General features: G+C 41.9%; 1 protein-coding gene across 6 annotated transcripts in view; it reads left to right on the top strand.

The window, feature by feature from the left end:
* LOC126198920 (zinc transporter 1) overlaps positions 1-19,003 on the top strand; it is a 700,140-nt gene that overhangs the window by 631,298 nt on the left and 49,839 nt on the right. For all 6 annotated transcript variants that reach the window (XM_049935550.1, XM_049935549.1, XM_049935551.1 and 3 more), the window contains one exon: positions 849-1,040. In XM_049935550.1, the coding sequence (XP_049791507.1) occupies positions 849-1,040 (192 nt within the window). The remainder of the gene's footprint in view (positions 1-848; positions 1,041-19,003) is intronic.

The raw sequence follows: 19,003 nt of genomic DNA, 5'->3' as shown, positions 1-19,003 counted from the left end.
GGATCCTTACCAGGTGGGATTGACGGAGGACATCGAAAGGGTGCAAAAAAGGGCAGCTCGTTTTGTGTTATCATGTAATAGGGTAGAGTGTGTGGCAGATATGATACGCGAGTTGGGATGGAAGTCATTAAAGCAAAGACGTTTTTCGCCGCGGCGAGATCTATTTACAAAATTTCAGTCACCAACTTTCTCTTCCGAATGCGAAAATATTTTGTTGAGCCCAACCTACATAGGTAGGAATGATCATCAAAATAAAATAAGAGAAATCAGAGCTCGAACAAAAGGTTTAGGTGTTCGTTTTTCCCGCGCGCTGTTCGGGAGTGGAATGGTAGAGAGATAGTATGTTTCTGGTTCGATGCACGGGCGGTTTACGACGATAGAGGAGAGAGCCATGTGGTTAGATGTTGAACACCATAGGCGACACCATTTTAGAGTTTTTTTATATTTTGACGACTACGTGGAGATGCACCTTGGAAGACACGGCTGCAACAAGGGAAGTAGCCACGATGTTTTTATTTTATTATCAATTTTATCGAGCCGGGTGCATGTTCCATTTAAGCGAGTTTTAACAGGTTCTTTTACTTTTTATTATTCCGATGATGGAAGCTTGACTTCCGAAACGCGTCAGTCTTAGTGTTTTACACTATAAACAAGTGGTTGAGCCGATATATTTTGTAACATTGACATTCACAACCACGACCTCTCATCCAGTATGGATAAAATCAAAGTGGTCATGATGTTTTTGGCTCCATCAGCGTATTTCCTTAATTAACACTGTAGACTTACAAAATGTAGTGTCACCGTGCTGGGAAGCAGAGAGAGACGCGGAGCTGTTGTTGCGCCGGCAGGGTATACGTTCCACCAGGCGAGCTTCCTGCAGGTGACGCCGAGCGGTGACGTGGTTCTGGCGCACGCCGTGACGCGGCGCTCGGTGCAGCAGGGCCGCCGCCGGCTGTCGTCGCAGGCTCGCCAACCTCCGCTGCCGCCGCCACAGCAGCAGCCCAGGCAGGGGCCGCGGGAGATGTGCCGCGACACGCTGGGTGAGTCAGCTGTCACCAGTAGTTTCAATACAGCTATGATTATAACTATAAAATATACAGGTTGAACTTTATTAAACAGACTGCAGGGAAGGATTCCCGACTATAAACGGAGGAGAAAAGGTATTATGAACATGTAGCCGAAAAATAGGTGTGCGTGCAACAACTGTGAGTCTTCCAGGAGCACAGCACACAGCTACATCGGATCCACGTCACAACAGATGTTCAAAGTGGCCCCATGGGATGCAATGAACGCATTCACATGTTGCATCGAGGATTGCTCCACTCTTTCACACATTCCAGCCTCTCTCCGAATAGTGTCACAGGTGGTATGAACACGCTGTTGTAGAGTCTGCACATATATGCTATATACAATGCTTTTCAGATGCCCACAGAGGTAAAAATCTAGGTGGTTTAAGTCCAGTGATGTAGCAGGCCATGCTACAGGGCCTCCACATCTTATCCAACGTCTGGGGATGATGATGTTCGTGTCGACGAGTTTTAAGGTGTAATTGGGATGGTGTTCCATCATGCAGAAACCACATAACCTCTTATATTGCCAAAGACACATTCTCAATCAGCTCAGGCAGAGTATTCTGCAGTAAGTCCAGGTACAGTCCTTTCTCAAGTTGTTGTGGAATAATAATTGGTCCATGTATGTTGTTGCCAAGAATCCCTGCACCCACATTGATGCTGAACCGTTGCTGACTAGATGCCTCCACCATTCCTGGAGGATTGTCTGTAGCCCACAAATGAACATTACGCAGATTGATGATACCAATTGTGCTAAAGGTTGCTTCATCAGTAAATAGGGCTGATGACAGAAATCACATTTGTGGTGGTCTGGTGCAAAAGCGATCAATAAAATCCTTCCTGTAGAGGGAAATCCGCTGCTGATAATCCTTGCACTCATTTCAGGTGACAGGGATAGTGGTGGGTGTCACGCAGGATACACACAATCGTACTTTGGCTTATGCCATTTTGGTGGGCCACTTTCCTAGAGCTTGTCCTAGGGTTTGCCCCAATATCCTGTAGTAGAAGCCAGTCCTCCAGATCTGGTGTACACACAGTTCACTGCCTCCCTACACGGTCGTTTGTCTGAAACGACCGCCACAAGGGGTAGCCACGCGGTCTGGGGCATCTTGTCACGGTCAGCAAGGCTCCCCCCGTCGGAGGATCGAGTCCTCCCTCTGGCACGGGTGTGTCTGTGTCGTCCTTAGCGTAAGTTAAAGTTACATTAAGTTGCACGTAAGCTTAGGGACTGATGACCTAAGCAGTTTGGTCCCATAAGTTCTTTCCACAAATTTAAATTTTTCTGAAAGGACCCGTGATAACAGAAACGCCCAAAAAGGGCTTGAAATTCTGTGCGATGTGGTTGGTGTCTGTAAGGGTACTTCTTTTGATATAGCCTTACTGCCTCGCGACTATTTCCATCTGCGTGGCCATACACAAACACCGTCTCAGCTTGTTTCTGACATGAATACCGGGCCATTCTGCTGCTTTTAGTACGCTGCATCAACGACATGGCCTGCAACACGCAAGGAACACACGGTACGCGGCCAGAGGAACTGTCATTTGTTAGCACCATCGACCATGGCAACGATGCATTTCCAGACACATGTTAATAGTACCTTTTTTCCCCTTCATTTCCAGTTAGGAATCGGTCTCTGCCGTGTGTTGGTTTTGTTAATGTTCCCCCCGTATAAAATGTTTCAGTGTAATAACGATTTCTTTAAATCACTGCTTAGTACATCGCTATGTCACAAACCGCAATTTGAGGAAATGCTCCATTCAAAAACCATTTGTCTGAAAATTTGAGAAGTTTCTATTTACTTATTACTTATTTATTTATTACTTATTTATTTATTACTTATTTATTTATTATCTATTTTTTAATTATTTATCAGGCATCCAGAGATATTCTTACAATGATACAGGATTTGTCATCATAATACAATCAAAATAAATAACTCAAATATACAGACATGCAGAATATATATTGAAGCCGTCCCCCACCCCAAAATAATATGCTCAAGAGTACACTAGAATTTTAGAAGTCTTCCCATTGTAAAGCAAGAGGAAGAACTGTCCATGTTACATCCAGCACAGCCTCAAGACAACTTTAAGTGCTACAGGCTAGAGAGAGACAGTCACAGAGAGAGAGAGAGAGAGAGAGGGGGGGGGGGTGAGGTGGAGGGAGAGGGAGAGGGAGAGGGAGGGAGGAGTATCCCGTCACTGTATAGGCCATACAGAGTGAAGTAACAAGCCGTAATGATGTTATGAAATGGACAGACTGCTATTCACCATATAATGGAGATGTTGAGTTGCAGATAGGCACAGCAGAAAACTGCTAAACAAGTGAGCTTTTAGCCAAAAGGCCTTCTTCTGAATTACACACACACAACACACACACACGCGCGCGCGCGCGCACATGCACACATGACCACTGTCTCTGGCCATGGAAGCCAGTCTAGAAGCAGTTGTGTATGATGGGAGAAGCATTCTGAATTGTGGGAATAAGGAGGCGGCGTGGGCAGGGAATAGGAGGGATAGCAGGGTAGGGATGTGGGACAGTAACGTGCTGCTTGTGAGAGCATACAGGAATATGGTGTGGACAGGATAGAGCATGAGCAGCTATGTGCGGTTGGGAGGTAAGATAGAGGGTGGGGGAAGGGGTTGCAAAAGGAGAGAAGTAAAAAGACTGTTGTTGGTGTGTTGGGGGAACAGAAGGCTGCATAGTGCTGGAGTTGGAATGGGGAAGAGGTTAGGTGGGTGAAGGACAGTGACTAAACAAAGCTGAGGCCAAGGGGATTGCAGGAATGAAGGATAAATTGCAGACAGAATTCCCACCTGCACAGCTCAGAAAAGCTGGTGTTGATAGGAAGACATAACCTTTGAAGCAGTCATTGAAATGAAGAACGTTCTGCTGGGCAACGTGCTCAGCAACAGGGTGGTCCAGATGTTTCTTGGCCACAGTTTGTCTGTGGGCATTCATGAGGACAGATATCTTGTTGGTTGTCATGACCACATAAGCAGAGAGGCTAGGTGGGTGCCACCCCACATTCCATTATCGCCAGATGAATCCAAGATGGCGGCGATGGCGTCGTCCAAGATAGCGGCGTGTAGACTTGGCAACAGTGCATGACGTCATCTAATATGGCGGCCATGACGTCATTCAAGATGGCTGATTTTGGTGGGAAGAAGGTCAATTTGGCTACCTCTACTAACCTAACCTCCTCTCCCCAGGAAAATAGCAGGAAGTTCAAATTCCAACAGGACAATGCAACACACCTCTACTAACCTAACAAAATGGCGGGAAAAAATCACTTGGGCTACCTCCCCCTAGAAATTCTCAGAAAAAGGACTCGACCAGTGCTGGACATAAGTCTTTATTTAAACAATTTGATGCAGTACAGCCATCCAGTGTGTTCACCATGAGGGCCAGACTCCAACTGACTTAGTACACAGTACCACCACCAGAGGGTGCTCTCATCTGTGATGTAATCCAAGATGGTGACCATGATGTCATCTGATGATGCAAGTGCCGTTAGCCAAGATGGGGACAAACAGTGTGTTCACCACAAGATACAGTCCCAGTACACAGTACCACCACCAGAGAGCGCTATCGTCTGTTCTGTGATGCAACCCAAGATGGTGGGGGAAAATAGCCAGAATCAATAGACCCTTAGTCCAGTCACGTGCTCAACTTCAGTCAGTAGGATGGAAGCATCTGTTGACGTCATTGTAGGAGATATAGGCGAGGCTCAGCAGCTCTGGGACCTCAGTCTTGTCCAGTCACTCAGCAGAAGAAGAAGAAGAAGAAGAAGAAGAAGAAGAACTATGAAGTGCCAACAGCAGTCGCACTCCAGCACAGTCATGCAGAACAGAATTAAATGGAAAAGTAAGCATTCCATATCACATCTTTCTCTGTTGTTATTACTATTATTATTCAAAGTTTTCATGTCTTGGTCCATGTCTAATGCTTCCTCATCTCTGTTCAACAGGGTCAAGCGCCAACATGCCAAGTTCTACTGCCACGTCTGGGCCTGTAGCAACCTCGGCTGCCATCTCGTCGAGACCTTCAGCAACAGCATCCAGCACATCTGAACCAGTAGTGGCCACGTGGGATCTGGTAGCGCACATAGCCCTTGGAGTAGGACATTCTGCCCCTGACATATCGAATGCTGTCGCTGGTAGTGTTAACGAGATGGTGATGGAGGTCAGTATTGGCCACCAACCTATTAACCTTCCCAGCAGAACATCCCTGTGATTGTGCAACCATAGAGTGTAAGAGTGTAGATACTGTGGACAAGAAAGCATTGAGTGCACCTACGCTTTTCGCCTCCACCTACAATTTAACTCCCAGTAGGTTGAAGTGTGTGAACATTGCTATAGAAGCGCATCATACCTGGGGGTTGCATGCTACAATGGAGATTGAAAATGTATCAGTGTGTGTTAAAGTGACAATTTCCGAGTTCTACTGGGGTGAAATATGCCGTCCAGAGCGCTACATCAATCAGCAGATGACTAGAGAGTATTATCCAACTCGTTCTCCCCCAGACATTCGCCTTACTTGTGTGACACTTTCTATTACAACAGAGTATGATGACTGTGCATTGTGTGTGAAATCGGGTGACAACTGCGTTTATCTAAGACATGCCTCAGCTATGAAGTTACACGATCTGGATACTGCCATACGTCTTGTATTGGATACACTGAACCATTGGGTGCCTAGCATAGACTCTGAATACAATGTTGTTTTAAACACCCTACGTGTGCATAGTGTACATATTGATGATCTTAGACATGACCTCAGATGTTAAGTCTCATAGTGCTCAGAGCCATTTTGATGATCTTAAGCAGCACCTTTGTTCGCACATGAACGCCAAACCTAAAGAGAAACAGATTAAATGTGTGTGTGAAAAACCTGAGTAATGTGTGTCATCTATTGGCCTGAGGGAGATAAGCGCTGAATTTACTGCATGTCAAAAAGCTTTATTTGGTAAATACTGTACAGGTGCGAAGGAGAAGAAGAAGGAGAAGAACAAGATACATACAAATTGTAATTATATTCCTGAAACACTACACCCCATGTATGATATTTAAATAAATAATTAGCAAACCGTGGTGGCCGAGCGGTTCAAAGAGCTTCAGTCTGGAACTGCGCGACTGCTACGGTCGCAGGTTCGAATACTGCCTCGGGCATGGTGTGTGTGATGTCCTTAGGTTAGTTAGGTTTAAGTAGTTCTAAGGTCTAGGGGACTGATGACCTCAGATGTTAAGTTCCATAGAGGTCAGAGCCATTTGAACCCTTTAAATAAATAATTTATGTATATATAATCTCTGACCATGCATGTGTTTTATTTCATACCTCTCTAATTATAATCAAAGTATTAGAATTATTATTTTTTTCGGTGCTATACGAGATACTGAGATGATCATTGATAAAGTTACTGTTCATGGATAAAATATATAGCTGTTTCCTCTGTGCAGTCAGTATAGCTCAGTCAGTTAAGTGATGGAACTATAGTGGCTACACATACTATTATTATACTTCCAAGTGTGTTTTCTATATACAGGGTGGTCCAGAGATAGTGACCGGGCCAAATATCTCACGAAATAAGCATCAAACAAAAAAACTAGAAAGAACGAAACTCGTCTAGCTTGAAGGGGGAAACCAGATGGCGCTATGGTTGGCCCGTTAGATAGCACTACCATAGGTCAAACTTATATCAACTGCGTTTTTTAAATAGGAACCCCCATTTTTATTACATATTGGTGTAGTACGTAAATAAATATGAATGTTTTAGTTGGACCACGTTTTTCGCTTTGTTATAAGATGGCGCTGTAATACTCACAAACGTATAAGTACGTGGTATCACATAACATTCAGCCAGTGTGGACGGTATTTGCATCTAGATACCTTACCCGTGTGAAAATAGTTTACCAATTGCGGAAAAGGTCGATATCGTGTTGATGTATGGCTATTGTGATCAAAATGCCCAACTGGCGTGTGCTACGTTTGCTGCTCGGTATCCTAGACGACATCATCTATGTGTCCGGATCATTCGCCGGATAGTTACGTTATTTAAGGAAACGGGAAGTGTTCAGCCACATGTGAAACGTCAACCACGACCTGCAACAAATGATGATGTCCAAGAAGGTGTTTTAGCTGCTGTCGCGGCTAATCCGCACATCAGAAGCAGACAAATTGCGCGAGAATCGGGAAACCCAAAACCGTCGGTGTTGAGAATTCTACATCATCATAGATTGCACCCGTACCATATTTCTATGCACCAGGAATTGCATGGCGATGACTCTGAACGTCGTGTACAGTTCTGCCACTGGGCACGAGAGAAATTACGGGACGATGACAGATTTTTTGCACGCGTTCTATTTAGTGACGAAGCGTCATTCTCCAACAGCAGTAACGTAAACCGGCATAATATGCACTATTGGGCAACAAAAAATCCACGATGGCTGCGACAAATGGAACATCACCGATCTTGGCGGGTTAATGTATGGTGCGGCATTATGGGAGGAAGGATAATTGGCCCCGATTTTATTGATGGCAATCTAAATGGTGCAATGTATGCTGATTTCCTGCGTAATGTTCTACCGATGTTTCACTGCATGAGAGAATGGCGATGTACTTCCAACATGATGGATGTCCGGCACATAGCTCACGTGCGGTTGAAGCGGTATTGAATAGCATATTTCATGACAGGTGGATTGGTCATTGAAGCACCATACCGTGGCCCGCATGTTCACCGGATCTGACGTCCCCAGATTTCTTTCTGTGCGAAAAGTTGAAGGATATTTGCTATCGTGATCCACTGACAACGCCTGACAACATGCGTCAGCGCATTGTCAGTGCATGTGCGAACATTGCAGAAGGCGAACTACTCGCTGTTGAGAGGAATGTCATTATACGTATTGTCAAATGCATTTATGTTGACAGACATCATTTTGAGCATTTATTGCCTTAATGTGGTATTTACAGGTAATCACGGTGTAACAGCATGCATTCTCAGAAATGATAAGTTCACAGAGGTAAATGTATCACATTGGAACAACCGAAATAAAATGTTCAAACGTACCTACGTTATGTATTTTAATTTTAAAAAAACCTACCTGTTACCAACTGTTCGTCCAAAATTGTGAGCCATATTTTTGTGACTATTACAGCGCCATCTATCAGAAAGCGAAAAAAGTGGTCCAACTAAAACATTCATATTTCTTTACGTACTACACCAATATGTAATAAAAATGGGGGTTACTATTTTAAAAAAACGCAGTTGATATCCTTTTGACCTATGGCAGTGCCATCTAGGGGGCCAACCATAGCGCCATCTGCTTTCCCCCTTCAAGCTAGACAAGTTTCGTACTTTGTAGTTTTTTCGTTTGACGCTTATTTCGCGAGATACTTGGCCCGGTCACGATCAATTGACCACCCTGTATATCAACTACTTGTCTGTGCGTGACGTAGTTAGTATCATGGCAGGGTGGGGGAAACATCCTCATCACAAGAACTGGTGACTGGTCCTGTGAAGATGCAAATAAAGACCTGAAGAAGAAGAAGAAGAAGAAGAAGAAGAAGAAGAAGAAGAAGAACGGAATTTCCTTCCTGATAATATACGAGCAATCATTGTAGGTCCATTCAATTTTGAGAAGACTAATCTCCTAATGACTTTGCTAACATATGTAGATGGAGTCTGATTTTAACATGTTTGTGTAGTCTCGAAAACACTGTTTCAACCCAAGTATCAGCTATTGCAGGAGATGTTGCACGTTGTAGATGGTGTTACATACTCGACATTTAGTGAAAGCAGTGATATCCCCCCAACTGAAATAGTAAAGCCAAACACTGTCTTCATATTTGACGATGTTGCTGTGGAAAACAAAGACCAAATTCGAAAATATTTCTGTTGCGGTCGTCATGTGGGTGCTGATGTGTTTTATCTAAGTCAAACATATTCAAGAATCCCAAAACAGTTGGTTAAGGATAACACAAACCTCATTATAGCCTTCAAACAAGACAACCTGAATTTAAAACATGTTTACCAGGCACATGTCGGAACAGACATATCGTTCAATGATTTTGTAAAGATATGTGCATATTGCTGGAATCATTCACAGTATGGGTTTCTCGTTATTGATAAAAAAAGAAAACTGAGTGATGGTAGGTACAGGCGAAACTTTAAAGAGTTTCTGCATATATTGCACGGTAAGAGAGGTTGGTACATCAGTCTACGCTACACCGTGGACAAATTCGCGTATATGTCTTCCTCTCAACCCGAGAGGATGGGTGTACAGACAGAACATTCGCCTGTACATGGATGCGAAAATTCAGGCTATTGCTCATAAAGTTGCAGGTATGCGCAGGGAATTATAGACGTATTATCAGACTCTTCTGAGAATGGTGAATGTGTTAAGTGAGCTAGTTAATCAAGTCAGTAAGAAAGTAGCCAACTTAACTGAAAAGGTCGAGGCTATTGAGGGGAAAATAGGCGTAGACTTCCTTGTTCTTGAGAAGGGCGATCAGGATCATACTAAGAACAGGAAGAAAATGACCGGATGTATGAAGCCTCACGCTGGGGAGATGTCTGATTAGTATACACCGAGATGTCGACGAAGCAGAAAGTGATTCAGGTGCGTAAAGCAGTTCGTGAGAAATTATGGCTGCTGAGGTTAGGGTATATGGATCAACAGCAAACACTGAGAGAGACCTTTAATCTGGTTACTGAATCTCTCCAAAGAGCTCTCAGCAAAAACAAAAACACATGATAACGAGGGTGTTACCATTGATGATGAATACATTATCCGTCACTCCCCCGGTCAGATAGATAGAACATTGGGCGTTAGCAGGGGAAGACCGTACATGTTGGGTACTCATCCTACAACTGTAACTGATGACACAATATAGATTGGTGATAGACGGTTTGAGAGAACACCCGGCTTAATGAATCTTATTTTCCTAAGACCTGCCAAAAGACCTATAAATTATTCAGTTAATGGTAGGGAAACATGTCGTGAAATAGTGTACATGACTGGTGTACACAAGATCACGAAAAGCCGGAGCAACAAGAAATATAAAACCATTATAAAACCAATACTTGAAGGCGAAAACAACAACAAAAACAGCAGCAGCGGTGATGGTACTGACATTGAGCATAAAGCAGTGAACAATCGAATCCCTCGGTATATATATTAAGACAACCACAACGAACTAATAGACTACGACTGCTCGCGGCATCAATGCTGCAAGTAATACAGTTCATTCGAATGAGGTTGTTTCAATAATCTCGGAGCTTAGAGAGAGAGAGACATCATCGAATAAGTATGGAGACAGTAGTTCCAGAACTGCACAAACCAGCACGCAAAACATACCCTCGCAGACACGTTATGATTAAAGGGTTGGATGCCTTCTGGCGAGCTGGTCTTGTAGATATGAGGGAATATTCACATCAGAATAATGGATTCAAATATATTTTAATGGTTACTGATACATACTCCAAATTTGCCTGGGCATTGCCTGTCAAAACAAAAACGGGTCGAAATGTCGCGGATGTTTTCGAGCTTTTGCTACAGACAAGAACGAATCAATGCCCAGACAACCTCCAAACCGATCACGGTGGGGAGTTCTACAATAGGTATTTCAAGACCGTGATGCAGCGGTACGGAGTACATCACTACTCAGCATTCACTCACCTGAAAGCAAGTATCGTGGAGCATCTGAACAGAACAATAAAAGGTTGCATGTGGATGCATTTTAATCTTCGCAGCTCATACAAATGGACAGATATAATCCCAGAAATAATTTCTCAGTATAATCGAACTAAACATAGCACGATAAAAATGAGACCAATCGATGCTCGTGATAATGGACTCATGGATACAGTGTACTATCTCATTAAGATGCTGGAGGTAGGTGATTTGGTGTGTATCTCAAAACACACGACAGCATTTGAGTAATCATACCTACCAAACTGATCAACTGAGATATTTAGAGTTTCAAAGGTGCAAGGAACGAATCCTAGAACTTATATATTGAAGGATAGTAAAGGTGAAGAAATCGCAGGCTGCTTCTACACCGAGGAGTTGCAGAAAAGCTCAGAACCAGATGTTTTTCTCGTGGAGAGAGTCATAAGACGTCGGGGAATTAAAGCACTAGTCAAATGGGTTGTTTCTCCTGCTACACAAAACAGTTGGATTGATGCCGGCGATTTGCTATATAATGGGAGTGCATAGTCCACAACCACCACAGTAGCATAACATGCATGCTTGGAGACACATTAGAGGAGGTGGTGGTATTCTAGACAAGCTACCAGTGGAATTACACATCCCTGGGTATAACTACTGTGAACCTGGGACAAAGCTTCAGAAATGCGTGGCGCAAGGTGATAAGGGGATTAATCTGCTCGACGAAGCGTGTATGGAACACGACATTGCATAGGCTGCAAATAAATTTGATGTGCTATTGTGCATTACGATACTCACAATCACTGTTAACATTACTGTGTATTTCATTTAGCTATTAAGATCAACTATATTTTTAATGTAATTTTTTCTATACCTATTAATGTGTATTTTGTCTTCTACCAGATATCCTCTTGCAAGAGGTACTTTTATGTATTCCTTTTGTATCATTTGTAATAATTCTGACACATCCTACATCCATGCGATTGCCTCGTAGTATTGGATTTATGGGATATAAATAAATAAATAAATAAAGATCTATCAAGTCGTCACATTGCAGATAGGATTTTAGCTGATAAGGCTAAGGCGATACGGAGAAGAAAGGATATTGGTATAGGTCAATGCATCGCGGCCTTTGCAGTTGATAAAACCATGTGTGGAAAAATTAAGTTGGGTTTAGGAGTGATGAATTTCAAGCGAGTTATGAATGTTGCGCATTGTGTACTAAACGAGGAGGAGGACAAGCTGGGAAGCAGAACTGTTTGAAGAACTGTGTCCTGACAGCGATGTATGCAGCTAAAAACGCATTGAAGCAGAAAGATGTGGGAAGAAGAAGAAGAAGAGGAGAATCGGTTAAAGCACCTAGAGTTCTGCCAGTACCCAAGACATCCGGTGATTTTATTCCGTTTCTCATCCCAGCCCTCTCCACGCTCTCGGCGGTAGGTTCCCTCACTGGTGGTGCTGCAGCTATTGCTCGAACGGTCAAGAACGTGCAAAATTCCGAAGCACAGTTAGAAGAGGCATGAAGACATAACTGCATGATGGAAGCCGCAGCCATTGGAAAAGGACCATACTTGAAACCGTACAGGAAAGGGCTTGGTCTATTCATAAATAAAAAAAATAGCCCATTAGCGGTCCTACCAGATCGACCGCTCACAAATACAGATCATCTTAAGTTTGTTAGAGATAACCTCAAGATACCAAGATTCCATGGTGTGTTTATGCGGGTACCTTACTGAAGACTATGTGGAAAACTGGTGAAAGCGGCATTGTGAATTTAGATGTTGCTGGTGGCTCCGGCACCCACTGGGAGTCATATGTTATGAAAAATGCGGATACAGTCTACTATTTCAACTCAATTGGTGACCTGCAACCACCAGAAGAATTACAACGATACTTCACTCACAGAAGATGTGAGCTCTACAATTATCGACGCTATCAGGACTTTAATGCACACCTCTGTAGACATCTATGCACCATGTTTCTCTTGACGTTCACAAAGAAGAAGAAAGAAGAAGAAGAAGAAGAAGAAGAAGAAGAAGAAGAAGAAGAAGTTGAGCTTCAGATGCAATGTCATACACTTTGACGTTAAAAGAACGATCATCTGTATTGCTTGCAAATTACTTCTCACCAATTGATTTGAGCGTTGGTGAATGGAGTATTGCATTGATTGGACTGGAGACGTACAACAGCATCCCAAATATCACTGAGGCTAACAATAAACTGCATCTGGATATTAATGGTGAAAAAGATATTGTGGAAATAGAACCAGGTGCATATGATATCGACGATTTAAACGAAGTCTTAAAACCGTTTGTAAAAGGTTTGGAACTATGTGCAAACATCAGTACACTTAAATCTGAAATAAGGACTGTAAATGCAATGATTGACTTTAACCAGAAAGGTTTAATAGGGCGCCTGCTGGGTTTCACAGAAGTGCAGGTTTTTAAGAAGGATCCAAGTAAATTTTACAAGTCAGATCAAACTGTGGACATACTCACCATCAGCACAATCCGCGGCGAGTGTAACATTGCAACGAACTCCTATCTCAACGATAGTCTGATTCACACTATTTACCGATTCTTCCCCTCAGTTGCAGCGGGGTATAAGATTGTTGAGACCCCTGCCAATGCAATATACCTTCCAGTGAGAGCTCAGACATTAGACTATTTGGAGCTGTGTATGGTGGATCAGAATAATCAACTTGTTGATTTTCGTGGTGAGGAAATCGTTGTACGATTACATCTAAGGCAGGATGGGTGCACGGTATAAAACAAGTGCATGCAAATCCACAGCATGCCACTTCCTTAATGAACAGCAAAGTGATAACACGTGCGAACTAAGAGTTTCTTAAATCAGTTTGACTGAAGCCATGCAATGACGTTCTCACTCAGTATAACCAGTCCAGTAGAGTATGATGAGAGAATTACATGTCAGGAATACTTCTCTCATAAACCTTACGCTTCAACCACGTTTAACAAGAACAATGAAATCAGGATTGTCATCCAGCACCAAGACGCACTTACGCTTCCATGCAAGAGTTTCATATATCTAGGTGGGTCATTCAAGAAAACCGACGGCAGTGATACAGTGGGATCCAAGCTGATATGTAACGCTTTAGCATTCCTGTTCCAAGAGATACGCTATGAACTCAGAGGGTATGAGATCGACCATACACACAATGTTGGCATAACATCAACCCTTAAAACATATGTCTCGGCATCACCAACAGATTTGCATAGTTTAGAAAATGCAGGATTGTTCGTAGACGATCCAGAGGATAGAACAATTGCAGAGTACAAGCGATTCACTGCCTGCACACCTCTAAAAATGCTTATGGGATACTTCGAGGACATGAGACAGATTATTATGAACGCTAACAGGAACTCATTTTGGTGCACAGTGCAACAGACAATAAATCATATGTTTAAGGATCTCAAGGGGAGAATATGATCACAATCAGCAAGATAATATAGAAAATGCCTCACATCAGTGCATCACATGAGGAGTGTTTGAAGCTTTTAAAAGTCCTTAATTCAGGTACATTTCTGTCACTGACATTTCGCTCATGGGAGATTTTCGAGTACACAGTGTTACTGACTGCAAGCGGGGTTATTAAAACTTCCAGCCAACTAGACACACCTAGATTCATCATACTTGTGTTTCAGACTGATACAAGAGGTAATATAGCAAATGATTAAATTAGATTAGTACTTGTTCCATAGATCATGAATACGACACTTCGTAACGATGTGGAACGTGTCAGGTTAATAAAAGGTGTCTATACAAGATATTACATTAGACAAAATATTACATGACACTCAATTTTTTTTTCCTTTGTGGAGGTTGGGAAATTACCCACTTACTATATCCAGAAATTCATCTAATGAGTAGAAGGAGTTGCCATTAAGAAATTCTTTTAATTTCCTTTTAAATGCTATATGGCTATCTGTCAGACTTTTGATGCTATTAGGTAAGTGATCAAAACTTTTGTGGCAGCATAATTTACCCCCTTCTGAGCCAAAGTTAGATTTAACCTTGAGTAGTGAAGATCATCCTTTCTCCTAGTGTTGTAGCCATGTACACTGCTATTACTTTTGAATTCGTTCGTATTGTTAATAACAAGTTTCATAAGTGAATATATATGTATTGTGAGGCTACGGTGAAGATTTCTAGCTCTTTAAATAAGTGTCTGCAGGATGATCTTGGATGAGCTCCAGCAATTATTCTGATTACACACTTTTGTGCAATAAACACTCTTTTACTCAATGATGAGTTACCCCAGAATATGATGACATACAAAAGCAGAGAATGAAAATAGGCGTGGTAAGCTAATTTACTCAGATGTATATCGCCAAAATTTGCAATGACCCTAATAGCATAAGTAGCTGAACGCAAACGTTTCAGCAGATCCTCAGTGTGTTTTTTCCAGTTCAACCCCTCATCAATGCATACACCTAGAAATTTTGAATATTCTACCTTAGCTACCAATTTCTAATCGAAGTCTATATTTATTAAAGGGGTCATTCCATTTACTGTGTGGAACTGTATATACTGTGTTTTGTCAAATTTTGATGAGAGCCCATTTGTAGAGGACCACTTAATGATTTTCTGAAAAACATTGTTTACAATTTCACCAGTTAATTCTTCTCTGACCGAGCGAGGTGGCGCAGTGGTTAGCACACTGGACTCGCATTCGGGAGGACGACGGTTCAATCCCGTCTCCAGCCATCCTGATTTAGGTTTTCCGTGATTTCCCTAAATCGTTTCAGGCAAATGCCGGGATGGTTCCTTTGTTAGGGCACGGTCGATTTCCTTCCCAATCCTTCCCTAACCCGAGCTTGCGCTCCGTCTCTAATGACCTCGTTGTCGACGGGACGTTAAACACTAATCACCACCACCACCAATTCTTCTCTGTCGGGTGTGATAGCTATACTTGTATCATCGGCAAAAAGTACCAGCTTTGCATCAACGTGAATATAGAATGGCAAGTCATTAATATAATTTAAGAACAGCAGAAGACCCAAGACCAAACCTTGCAGCACCCCATTCTTGATTGTTCCCCAGTTTGAGATATCACCAGTTTTTTGCATATTATGTGAACTGTTTATTTCAACTTTCTGCACCCTTCCAGTTAGGTATGATTTAAACCATTTGAGCACTGTCCCATTCATACCACAGTACTTGAGCTTATCTAGAAGTATTCCATGATTTACACAATCAAAAGCCTTTGATAGATCACCAAAAAATCCCAACGGGTGACTTCTGGTTACTCAGAGCATTTAATATTTCATTAGTGAAAGTATATAAAGCATTTTCCATTGAAAAACCCTTCTGGAAACCAAACTGACATTTTGTTAAAACTTGTTTTTACAAAGGTGTGAAGCTACTCTACAATGCATTACTTTTTCAAGAGTCTAGCTGCTGAAGAGAGATTGGGCAGTAGTTGTTGACATCAGACGTATCCCCTTTTTTATGCAGTGGTTTAACAATGGCATACTTCAGTCTATCTGGGAAAATACCCTGCTTCAGAGAGCTATTATATATGTGGCTAAGAATCCTACTTGTTTCTTGGAAACAAGCTTTTATTATCCTGCTGGAAATGCCATCAATTCCATGTGAGCTTTTATTCCTGAGAGAGTTTATTATCTTCGTAATTTCAGAAGGAGAGGTCGGTGGAATTTCAATTGTATCAAATGGTGTGAATAAGGCCTCTTCCATTAACTGCCTTGCTTCTTCTAATGAACATTTAGATCCTATTTTCTCTGCAACATTCAAAAAATGATTATTCAAAATGTTTTCGACTTCCGGATTATTGTTTATCAAGTTTCCATCCACTTTGATGGTGATGCTGTCATCCTGTACTGTTGGTTGCCCTGTCTCCCTAGTAATAATATTCCAAATTGTTTTGATTTTGTTATCAGAGCTATTAATCTCAGACATGATGCACATGCTTCTGGACTTTTTCATAACCTTTCTTAATGTCTCACAGTAGTTTTTATAATATTTGGCTATTTGTGGGTCATTACTCTTTTTTGTTGTTAGATACAGTTCCCTTTTGTGGTTACAAGATGTTTTTATTCCTTTAGTAAGCCAAGGTTTTTTGCATGGTTTCTTATAATTAGATTTAACTACTTTCTTGGGGAAACAGTTTTCAAATTCTCTTACAAGTGTATCATGAAACAAGTTATATTTTAAATTAGCATCGGGTTCCTTGTACACCTCATCCCAGTCTAGCTGCTGAAAATTTTCTCTGAAATTTCTAATTGTTGAGTCATTAATTAAATGCACAACTTTGGCGGGTGGTTTTGAATTACTGAATGGAGCTATGTCATACACTGTAACTAGCTGAGCATCATGATCAGAAAGCCCATTCTCAACAGGACAAGAATTTATGTTTTTAAACCTATCTTGGTCTATAAAAGTGTTATCTATCAATGTGCTGCTGTCCTTTACTATCCGAGTAGGAAAATTAATGGTAGATGTCAAGTTGAAAGAACCAAGCAAGACTTCCAGGTCATTCTTCCTATTACACTCTTTCAGTGAATCAACATTGAAGTCCCCACAAATAATAATTTGCTTTCCCCTATCTGACAGATAGCACAACAAGGCATCCAAGTTTTCCAGAAATAAATGAAAGTTTCCTGAAGGGGACCTAAATACTGTTACAATTATAAAAGAGCCCTCCTTCAGTTTAAGTTGACAGGCACATGCTTCTATATGTTGCTCAAGGCAAAACTTTTTTGTATCTAAGCTTTCTACACAGTGAAAACTTTTGACATATATGGCAACTCCTCTTCCCACCTTATTCTCTCTACTCATATGTGCAGCTAGTTTATAACCACTGATATTTACCTTTTCCATATCAGACACAATGTGATGCTCAGACAGGCATAGTATATCTATTACATTATCAGATTCAATGTGATCTAAACAAACCAGGAGCTTATCTACTTTATTCTTCAATCCTGGAATATTTTGGTGAAAAATGGTAACATTATTTTTTACTTTACTTTTCTGAGAATCTACTTTTTTCTTTAATCCACCAGTATTTTGGTTAAATATGTAGCATTATTATTTACTTTCTTGTTGTGAGAATTTTGTGAGTTTTGGACCTCTTTAGCTCCTGCTTGCCTGAACTTCTCATTGGAGACTGATATTAGCCTAAAAAAGAGGTACATCCATGAGTACTAGTGTCCCCCCTTACAGATTTCGCTAACAACCCTTCCAGTTTACCCTTCCCTTTCCTATTGAGATGTAGGCCATGCCTTGTGAAATCCCCCCTATCAATAGCCTTGACAGGAACCAATTCAATGTCTGACAGAGTGGCCACCCTACACAACTGATCCAACTCCATATTTACCCTCCTGACAGAGCGGTTCAACTGGGGCTGATCATGCCACATGAAAGCAGGCACCAGCCCAACATTGGTATGGGTCGTTGCTGAGACTATTTTCACCAGGTCACACTCAATGCTGTAGCCCTGATCCCTGTCAATACTGTTTCCCACTCTACCCACTACCACCACATGATCCTGCTTTGTGAATCCCTTGCACAAGGAACCTATATCCTCTAACACCTGGCTAAGACTTGCACTTGGCTTGAAAATGTTTGTGACCTGTTACCTGTCACCTAATTTTTCCTGCAAAATCTGGCTCACACCTCTTCCATGGCTGCTACCTAGCAACAGAACTTTCCTCTTACTTTCTACTTTTTTTGAAACAGTTGGTTTCCTAGTGAAATTCTGTCACATCTTAACTACATCTACTTCTACTGGAGCCTCTTCCTTACTTAACTGTGGTAGCAAGGCAAACCTATTGGTTGTGCCAATTGGGAAACTGTCAGACACTGTCCTCTTTGTGTGGCCCCTGTTCCCAGCTACCACTTCCCACCACTGTTGGCCCTCCTCCCCCCTTAACCTCTTCAGTTCCTCCCTCGCTCTGTCCAAATCAGCCCGAAGGGCTCTAATTTTCTCCTCCTGTTCAGCTATAATCCTATCCCTTGAGCAAACCCTGCAAGAGAATGGAAGAGTCTCGTTTGCTTCCCCAATTCCCATGCCACTACAATTTCCCCAACGAAACCACCTGTCACAACAGCTGCACAAAACCCCTGAACTAACTTTCCTACTGCAGCTCACACACTTAGTATCAATGGTAGTTTGGAAATCAGTTAGATTTACTAAGTGATAATGATAATAAATTAAATACAGATGATTCCGCCATGATCGACAAGTTGCCAAAGTCTACCTCAATTCAGAATTCTACCCA

The sequence above is a fragment of the Schistocerca nitens genome, chromosome 8 (assembly GCF_023898315.1).
Source record: "Schistocerca nitens isolate TAMUIC-IGC-003100 chromosome 8, iqSchNite1.1, whole genome shotgun sequence".
Lineage (NCBI taxonomy): Eukaryota > Metazoa > Arthropoda > Insecta > Orthoptera > Acrididae > Schistocerca > Schistocerca nitens.
The sequence above is the reverse complement of the archived record's forward strand: the minus strand, read 5'-3'. Positions and strand labels throughout refer to the sequence as shown.